This window comes from Nicotiana tabacum, chromosome 2 (assembly GCF_000715075.1).
Source record: "Nicotiana tabacum cultivar K326 chromosome 2, ASM71507v2, whole genome shotgun sequence".
NCBI classification, from domain to species: domain Eukaryota; kingdom Viridiplantae; phylum Streptophyta; class Magnoliopsida; order Solanales; family Solanaceae; genus Nicotiana; species Nicotiana tabacum.
The window spans coordinates 25,843,595-25,853,814 of NC_134081.1; the positions used below are offsets into that span (position 1 = coordinate 25,843,595).

General features: G+C 36.2%; 1 protein-coding gene across 1 annotated transcript; it reads right to left on the reverse strand.

Moving 5' to 3' along the window:
- Nucleotides 1–6,377: 6,377 nt before the first annotated feature.
- Nucleotides 6,378–9,378, reverse strand: LOC107829031 (glycerol-3-phosphate 2-O-acyltransferase 6). The gene is made up of 2 exons (XM_016656442.2): nt 8,659–9,378; nt 6,378–7,484 (listed from the first exon to the last, which is right to left on the reverse strand). The coding sequence occupies exons 1-2, from the start codon at nt 9,277–9,279 to the stop codon at nt 6,591–6,593; spliced, it is 1,515 nt and encodes a 504-aa protein (XP_016511928.2). The 5' UTR covers nt 9,280–9,378; the 3' UTR covers nt 6,378–6,590.
- Between the last annotated feature and the right edge of the window lie 842 nt (nt 9,379–10,220).

Here is a 10,220-nt window from a genome sequence, read left to right on the forward strand (position 1 = left end):
TTTAGGGCATGAAAAACATACGGTATTTGGAGCAAGATGGTTAAAGGTGATGGAATTAAGTTATAGTAAGATAGCAACATTTGTTTTTGTCTCCCAAAAAGGCGGATCCAGGATTTAGATTTTGTGGGTTTAACTTTTAAGGTTTTTAACATTAAACACATTGTATTTTTAAAGTTATGAGATCGGACTACCATTTGATGCAATATTAATGAATTTTTATATATAAATTTATGTAACGTGATGAAATTATTGGATTCATATGAACCCGATGTGCTTGAATGCGAGACCTTTTTGATTAAAAATAAAGGACTCATGTCTATTCCACCGTAATTATTGGTGGTGTAAGGAAGCACATTTTATTTTCTTTCTTACCATAATATTACTTCTATAATTGCTTCATATTGTGGTGGTCAATTTTTCTGTTTATATTTTTCCTAGCTATACCATGAAATTAGTAAACTAAGTTATATATATTCACGGGCCAAGACAAAGCTCTCTTTTATACATGCGTGGCTTTTTGACTAACTTACTATATGCCAAAATATATATGTAGCCCGAAAAAGACATAAAAACAAATCGAGTACCAAATAGAGTATACGTAGTAAAGTTGGAGTTTATTCTTGCGAATTGTAAAACATGTTGGGAATAAACCCCTACAGAAATAATATTCACAGGGATAAAATTAGAATAATCACGTAGCACCGAAATACGGTAATTAGCAAGAAAAAGAGTGACAGCGATACCAAGAGTTTTACGTGAAAAACCATTTGAATAAGGGAAAAAACCACGGCCCCGAGACGAGCAACTGATATCACTATAGTAAGGAATTTTATACTTTGTAGGTCCGAGTAAAATACTCTAAAGACCACTACAATACTCAAAAGAAATAACCCTCTTTTGATATTCTTACCTCACTACAATATCTCTCACTCTCTATTTTTCTCACAGACTATTTTCTTATACCTTGTTTGTGAAACTTCACTTTCTCTCTCTCTTTGTTGGTGTGTAGCAATGAGAGTTGAAGCTCTCCTTTTATAGCCGAAGCCTTACTCTCTAAAGCCCAATATATTTGACAATTTGCACACACTTTTCTTTCTTTTTCTTCAATATTGACAATTCAATAAAGTTGGCTACCAATCCAAAGAAATTCAACAAAGTCGGCTACCAAACCAAAGAAATTCAACAAAGTTGGCTACCAAACTAAAGAAATTTTCTTTAGACACTTGCCTATTACTTTGGCTATTGAATGAGATGGAACCCATCGGTCTCCCCCTCCAGTCTCATTCATCTAGAGGAGGTAGCACTGTCTTCTAGTTTGAGTGCATGCCGACAAGTTCTTTGCATAGCTCGAACTTGTCTCTTGGTACCACCTTGGTCAATATATCAGCAGGATTTTTACTCGTGTGAATATTTTTGACCTGTAAAGATTCGTTCTCCACCTGCTTACGAATCCAATGATATCTCACATCTATATGCTTTGTTCTTGCATGGTACATGGAGTTCTTGCTCAAGTCTATTGTACTTTGACTATCACAATAGACGGCATACTCCTTTTGATGCAATTCCAGCTCTTGAAGAATCCGCTTGAGCCATATCATCTCCTTGCCAGCTTCTGTAGCGGCAATGTACTCTGCCTCAGTTGTTGAAAGTGCAATACACTTATGCAATTTAGACTGCCATGATATAGCTTCCCCTGAAAATGTAAACAAATATCCAGTAGTGGATTTTTTATTATCAATGTCACCTACCATATCAGCATCTGTATAGCCCTTCAAGATTGGATGAGATCCTCCAAAGCACAAACAATCTCCCATGGTACCTCTGAGGTACCTGAGTATCCACTTGACTGCTTTCCAATATTTTTTTCCAGGATTTTTAAGGAATCTGCTAACAACACCAATTGCATAAGCAATATCAGGTCTGGTGCATACCATTGCACACATCAAGCTTCTGATTGCAGATGAATAAGGAACTCTAGCCATGTTCTCTTTCTCCTCCACACTTGTCAGACACATTTTCTTGCTCAACTTTAGATGACTAGCAAGAGGTGTGCTGACTGGCTTAACATTCTTCATGTTGAAGCGTTCCAGTACACGTTCAATGTACTTCTCCTGAGACAGCCACAACTTTTTGCTTGTTCGCTCTCGAACTATCTTCATACCCAGAATTTGTTGTGCTGGGCCCAAGTCCTTCATATCAAATGACTTGGAAAAATCTCCCTTCAACTTTGCGATCAAACCCCTTGTCTTTTCCTACAATTAACATGTCATCCACATACAACAACAATATAATAAAGTTATTTTCAGAAAATCTTTTGAAGTATACACATGGATCATAATATATCTTTGTGTAAGTTTGACTTTTCATGAATGAGTCAAACTTCTTGTACCACTGCCTTGGTACCTGCTTCAACCCATAAAGACTCTTATTCAGTTTGCACACCATGTGTTTCCTTTCAGCTACTTCAAATCCTTCTGACTGCTTCATATAGATCTCCTCTTCCAAATCTCCGTGAAGAAGTGCAGTTTTTACATCCAACTGCTCCACTTCAAGATCTAGGCTAGCTGCTAAGCTCAAAATTGTTCGAATAGAAGTCATTTTGACAACAGGTGAGAAAATTTCATCAAAATCAATACCTTTCTTCTGTTCGAAGCATTTTACCACCAATCAAGCTTTGTATCTGACCAACTTGCCATTTCCATCTTTCTTGAGTTTAAAGACCCATTTGCATTTGAGTGGTCTTTTACCCTTTGAAAGTTCAACTAGCTTGTATGTGCCATTTTTCTGTAGAGATTCCATCTCTTCTTGCATGGCTTTCATCCACTGGTTCTTTTCTGGATGAGACAACACCTCTTTAAGACTTTCTGGTTCCCCTTCATTACTGATGAGGACATATTGGATGGAAGAGTACTTGCATGACTTTACCCTTGGACTCTCTGATCTCCTCAGAGGTTGAGGTTGTTCTTCTTCCTGAGTGGGGTGCTCCACTTGCTCGACACCATCATCAAGTTGTTCCTCCTGCCCAATAACCTCATCAGGTTGTTCCCCCTGCTCGGCAACCTCGTTGGTCGTACTTTATGCACTTGTGGGATAGTTAGAAGAAGAAGGAATGGTAACAAGGTTAGGAATTATACCATTCTTGGCCTTCTCTGACATATCATCAGCAGTTCCAACTTCACTTTCTCGGAAGACTACATCTCTGCTTCTGGTGATCTTCTTCTTTACAGGATCCCATAATCTGTATCCGAACTCTTCATCTCCGTATCCGATGAATATACATGGAACATATTTATTATCTAGTTTTATTCTCTGCTCCTTTGGTACATGCGTAAAAGCTCTGCAACCGAACACCTTCAGATGCGAGTAGGACACCTCCTTGTTGGTCCAAACTCTCTATGGGATGTCAAACGCCAACGGAACTGATGGACTCCTATTGATTAGGTAACAGGCTCTCTGAATTGCTTCACCCCATAATGACTTAGGCAGTTTATCCATTCTGAGCATGCTTCTCACCTTCTCTACAATGGTGCGGTTCATCCTTTCGGCTACACCATTGTATTGTGGGGTTCCAGGAACTGTCTTTTCATGTCTGATCCCATAGTTCGAACAGTACTCTTCAAATTCCCTTGAAGTGTACTCACCTCCATTGTCACTTCAGAGATGCTTTAGATTTTGGCCTGTCTCCCTTTCTACCATAGCATAAAACTTTTGAAAAACTTGAAACACCTGATCTTTGGTTTTCAAAATATAAAACCATAATTTTCGTGAAACATCATCAATAAAAGTAACAAAATATTTGTTACCGCCCATCGATTCAATTTTCATTGGACCACAAACATCAGAATATACCAAATCAAGTATATTCAATTTTCTTTCAGAAGATGTCTGAAATGAGACTCTATGCTGCTTACCAAATAAACAGTAGTCACAGGGTTTTACCGTTGTACCTTTGGCATAAGAAATGAGTGATTTCTTGACAAGAATCTACAATCCCTTCTCGCTCATATGACCCATTCTTTTGTGCCACAAATATGAAGAAATCTCATCTTGTGTTGCGTTCAATTCATCTTGGCATATTTCTGCATTTGTCCTGTACAACGTGCCATGGGAAACTCCCTTTGCAATCACCAATGATCCCTTGGTGAGTCTCCACTTTTGATTTGTAAAATAGTTCTCGTATCCATCTCAGTCTAAAGCAATTCCCGAGATCAAGTTCATCCACAAACCAGGTACATGTTGCACGTCCTTCAGAACCAATGTGCATCCGACATTTGTGTTGATACAAATGTCACCAATCCCCGCAATCTTTGAGTAACTTGTGTTACCCATTCTCACAAGGCCAAAATCACATGCTACATATCTGCAAAAAAAATCTCTTACCGGTATGGCATGGTAAGATGTTGCTGTATCAACCACCCATTCCGACTCTGGACCTGATAAGTGCATGCATTCCTCTTCCTCGTTTATACAGAGGACAATATTATCATTATTTTGCACCATGGCGGTTGTGTTGTCGTCATTCTTCTGGCCACTAGTTTCACCTTTGCCCTTCCTTGGATTTGGACAATCTCTTTTGAAGTGACCTGGTTGATCACAATTGTAGCAATTTCTAGCTCTTGATTTGGATCGATTCTTAGACTTCTCACGAGCTCCGAATCTACCATAGTTGCTCGAACTCCTTTGATAACTCCTGCCTCTACCTTCTGTGATGAGAGCATGTCCTTGATTTTCAGGCTTCTTTCTCATCTTCTCATTGAGTAAAAGAGCCGATGTGACATCTTTCAACTCAATGGTAGTCTTACTGTGCAGGATGGTTGTTGCCACATTATCGTACGAAGATGGCAACGAGTTCAACAACAAGATGGCTTTATCTTCTTCCTCGATTTTCACTCTGAGATTGGCGAGCTGTGTTATTAGTCCGTTCAACATATTTAAATGTGATAAAAAATTTGTACCTTCACCCATGTGTAGTGCGTATAGCCGCTTCTTCTGGTACAATTTATTTGTTAGCATTTTGGACATGTATAGGCTTTCCAACCTTGCCCAAATTTCACGTGTGGCGTCTTCATCAATGATGTTATTTACCACATCATCTGATAAGTGCAACTTGATTGTACTAGCAACCCTTTCATCCAAGTCAGCCCAATCCTCAGCTTTCATGGTATCAGGTATTTGGGCATCAACATCTAGTACCTTGTGTAATCCTTGTTGGATGAGCAGATCTCTCATCCTTCTTTGCCATGTTGAGAAACCGTTATCTCCGTTAAATTTTGCTACCTCGTACTTTACTCCGGACATTTTTATTTTTCACCGAGTATAGTACTACCGACAGTGAATAATATTTCTGTGAACGAGCAGAACCTGTGCTCTGATACCAGTTGTTGGGAATAACTCCCCTACAGAAATAATATTCACAATAATAAAAGCGAAATAATCACGTAGCACCGAGATATGGTAATTAGCAAGAAAAAGAGTGACAGCGACACTAAGATTTTTACGTGAAAAATCATTTGAATAAGGGAATAAACCGCGGCCCCGAGACGATCAACTGATATCACTATAGCAAGAAATTTTATACTTTGTAGGTCCGAGTAAAATAATTCAAAGACCACTACGACACTCAAAAGAAATAACCCTCTTTTGATATTCTCACCTCACTACAATATCGCTCACTCTCTATTTTTCTCACCGACTATTTTCTTATACCTTGTCTGTGAAACTTCACTTTCTTTCTCTCATTGTTGGTGTGTAAAAATGAGAGTTGAAGCTCTCATTTTATAGCCGAAGCCTCACTCTCTAAAGTCCAATATATTTGACAATTTGCACACACTTTTCTTTCTTTTTCTTCAATATTGATAATTCAACAAAGTTAGCCACCCAAAGAAATTCAACAAAGTCGGCTACCAAACCAAAGAAATTCAACAAAGTTGGCTACCAAATCAAAATAATTTTCCTTAGGCACATGCCTATTATTTTGGCTATTGAATGAGATGGAACCATCAAAAACATTGGTGATTTTTGGACCACTGTGTTTAAGGACAAGTCATTGTAAGATATATCGAACTCATAGTAGGACCAAAACGTTTAATTAAAGGGGAAATATAAATGCAGCCAACGAGTAGAAAACTCTTTGAAACATTTTCTCATTTAGTTTAAACCACCTCAAAACAAAAGTAAAATTAGATTAAATGATGGGCACATGAGTTATATGTCATTTAAGTTTCGAATTAAAACAACTGCCACAAGTCATCACCATATTCATGCCATGCTTTCAGTTAAGGCATTGAAAATGGCCTTCATTTAATCTGCATGGACATAGCCAACTTCAATATAAAAAATTCACCCAATTAATAAAAATTGCATTTAAAACTTGTACATTCCAATCAAAACAATATACATATTAACCATTTTATTGATAAAAATAATCATCATGATCACAATACAAGCAATTCTTTTTCCTTGTTCTTTTCTTGTTTTCCTTTTCAATCTTTGTCCCTTTCTTTTTCTTTATCATGATAAAAAAGACTGAAAAACACATGAGGAATACGCAAAAAGTCATTGAAAAATAAATATATTACGTACTAGCTAATTCATTTATTTTCTCCGTTCATCTCCTTCTCCTTCTCCTTTACCGGAACACGGCCGTCTGTTCCAGCCATCATAGCATACTTGTCCTTCCTCGTCAAATTAGTACATTCGAAGCCAAGAGTACCACCAAGAACTTTTTGAATATAATTAGCCACTTCAATCGCCGATTTTCCACCATTACTACAATTGAGCTCAGGAGGGAGTTGATTCAAGAAAGTGATCTCATAAGTTGGCCTTGGATTCATAAAAACAAAATAAGGATCCAAGAATTTATACCCACGAACTGTCGTACCATAGAAAACACTTTGTTTTGCGTTGATTGCCACCGGAACAATTCTATCAGTAAGCTCAGCAAATAATGCACTAAATCTCAACAAAAAAGGTTCCCTACAAGTAGTCCCCTCAGGACATATAACCAAATCACCTTCTTCAAGCAATTGCTTAATATGAGCAGCATCTTTCTCCCTTTCTCTTGACAATGCAACGGCTTTTATCGGCGAAATCATTTCAGAAAATTTGCTTATACTATATGTAACACAACTAATTTTTCTGCCTAGTGCAACAGCTGTGACAACAGGGTCTAGGACAGTTCTATGGTTACAAACAAAAAGTACACCACGTTGACCATCTTTAGGGGGTGGAGGAGGGGTACCTTTGACAATAAGTTTAATACCAAGGATCATATAATTGTATCTGACAATTTTTTCTGGTAAAGGAATATTAAGGTATACTCTAAGAATGGAGAGAATTATTCCTATTGGCATCCATAAGAAAGTTAAGAGTGCCATAATTGGTGTAGGCTTTTGTACTAAACGACCTTCATGGAAAATGACCGGACTTAAAAGTTTGTTTCTTGCTAAAGGTTCGATTTTTGTTCTTGGGACCATGTATCCTTCCTGCAAAAATATTCAGGCAATGAGTTAAATAGCAAAAAAACAAGTACAATTTTACTTTAAAAACTTGAAAGTAACATAATTCTCGATTCTTTTTCTTATTTTTTTTTCGAATTAACTTAATTTGTCGTGAAGAGTAAATTTTAGAAAGTTTCCACTAATAGTGTAAATGAACTTTTATACTATAGGTGCAATTTAACTACTTGTTGCAAAAAGTCACTTATCTTCATCCAGTTGGTTCATTAATTTTTAAGGCATTTTTCGGGTCAAAAGAAAACAATGGGGCATTTTTAGCTCATGAGTAGGTGGATGTAAGGCATTTATATACCAAATCCAACAGATAGCCCTTTTCCGTTCCATTAAATATGAATTTTCATGTTTAATTACCTTTAGAATGACATGACAATGTAATTTCTTGAATTGTTAGTTTATAAAGGTTAAATTATCTTCATCCATTTGGTCCCCAAGGAGAGAGTTGGGAGAAATATTCATGCGTTTGGTATGTAATCCTTTTAGAGGTACATCTTAAATGAAAAATATGGCGGAACGTGAAAGATGTATCATGACTTGTCTATTTTGCTAGTACGTTGAAATAAATGTCATCAATATAATTAAGGACGAATAATAAAGAGAGCATATTAATAATTTTACAAATAACAAAGCTATGTGTACGGCATGGTCATAAGATCAAGCTTTTCTTTCTGGTCTTTGTCATACTAATCGTGCTCTGAAACAAAGTCTTTAGCGAAAAACCCTAAATTGGGATCATAAGAAAAATCCAGCCCATAAATATACACTATAATTTCTATACACTACAACAAATTAATACACTTTTAGCAGCAATAACTATTTACTCCAATACGTAGTCTACTTTGATTGATGTAACTAGTAATCTAATCTTTTAATTTCCCATTATTTCCCGTGTTAATGCATGTGATGTACATGTACTGCTAAAAACAGACAGGAAAAGCAGAAAAATGATTTTCTTAGACAAGAGCTATCATGAATTAACATCAAGAACAATAAAACATTTTACTAACCCACCAAAGATATAAATATTGTAATGCCAATATAGGATGGATTTCTTTTATTCAAACCGTAACTGGCCATGTATAGGAGGTTATTTTCGCGAAAAAGGACATGAGTAATTATAGTAAAAGATTGGACTAAAGTTTACCTTGCATATGGACATGAAATCATGATCGGTCTCTCTATCTCCAAGTCCTAAATCAGGTACATTATTTGTGCCAAATTCCTTAAGAATAGCAACCCTTTTGTGCTCTCCAACAAGAACACCTGGTTTTCGAACAAAACCAGTTGCACGTCCAGATTTAGAAACTTCTAATTCTGTTCCAAGAACCTTATCAGCACCTAAGAAACTCTTAGCAAAGTGTTCAACCATGATTCTTGGATTTGCAGTAACAATATATCTTTTTCCAAAAGAATTGAACACTTTCCAAGTTTGTGGATTGACATCCTCGGAATAAAACTTGGGTAAAACAGCCCTCGACGCGATTTCAATATCTTTAATCTTTAATCCAGCAAAGGAAATGAAGATTAATGTTTCAATAGCAATAGACTCTGAGATGAATATGTAAATAGAGTAGACAAATGGAACAGATGCTAATAAGAATAACGCCCTTATAAGGCTACCAGCTTCTAAGGCAACAAGAAAATAATAAGGAAATGCACTTGTTGATATCAAGAGTGTACCATCTAAATCAGAAGCAACTGTTTGATTTGATCTATTTTCTTTGCTACATTTTGAAATTGGTTCAAAATGGGGAAGAGCTCCCATTATGCTTTAGGGAAGTGGGGTGAGAGAAGGAAGAATGAGAGATTATGTGTATGTGTGTGTGTTTGGGCTATGTGATCTCTTGTGAAGAGAATGGAGGGGTTTAAAAAGAAATGAGAAAAGATGGCCATGTTATAATTGTTGTTAGTCTAACCTTGAAAATGTTATGGTTGATAGAAATTGTTTTTTTGTTTATTTAATTTATAATAATGTAAATAATTTGATACTATCAGTAGTGCAAATTAAGTGCATGTAGCGGGTAGTCATTCTATCTTGTAGGCCATGGAATGAAAAATCACCCCTTATTAGATTAATTTTTGAAGGATTTGACAGATACGTAATATAACGCGGTGAGAGGTGGGGTTGGGGAAAAGGAGAAACATTATTAGAAGGCTTTTTGTTGGTACTTAGATTATGGCAGTTGTAGAAGAGGGGTCCAAGTAGTTGAAAGTCCATATAACAGTTCTACGTTAACATTCAATTAGCCTACTTTTTAGTTCTTAGATGCCGTCTTCGCCGTGCTATTATACTTTTCCCGCTTAAGGATTTATTTCATCCTCTTTTTTACCTCGCTTAATTAAACATCTTCACAGTCAGTACTCTTTCGGCTTGATAAATATCATGAACTCAGGAGTCAGGATTTTAGTAAAAGATTTATAATTAAGATCAATATAGTTTTATTTACTTGCTATAATTGGTTACGCACCATAATTTGTAGGTTACTATGCATATTTGTTATATACTATTACTTGTTGTAGGTATTTTTGGTGATCTGATAATGTTTTTTCTTTAATTTACAGATTGTGTTTATAACAGTTAAACTCTAAATTTTTACTAGTATCTTAAATAAAGTCCTTCAAAATACCTAAAGCTCAAAACACAACTGAATAAGATAGGCATTAAAATATGGTGAATGAGAGTGTTATAGCAACGATAAAATTGTC

Excerpts from the sequence above, each read along its gene's own strand:
- LOC107829031 (XM_016656442.2), bottom strand. The coding sequence starts at position 9,279 with ATGGGAGCTCTTCCCCATTTTGAACCAATTTCAAAATGTAGCAAAGAA. Across the intron at positions 7,485-8,658 it reads ATTTCATGTCCATATGCAAG|GAAGGATACATGGTCCCAAG; the intron begins GTAAACTTTAGT and ends ATATTTTTGCAG.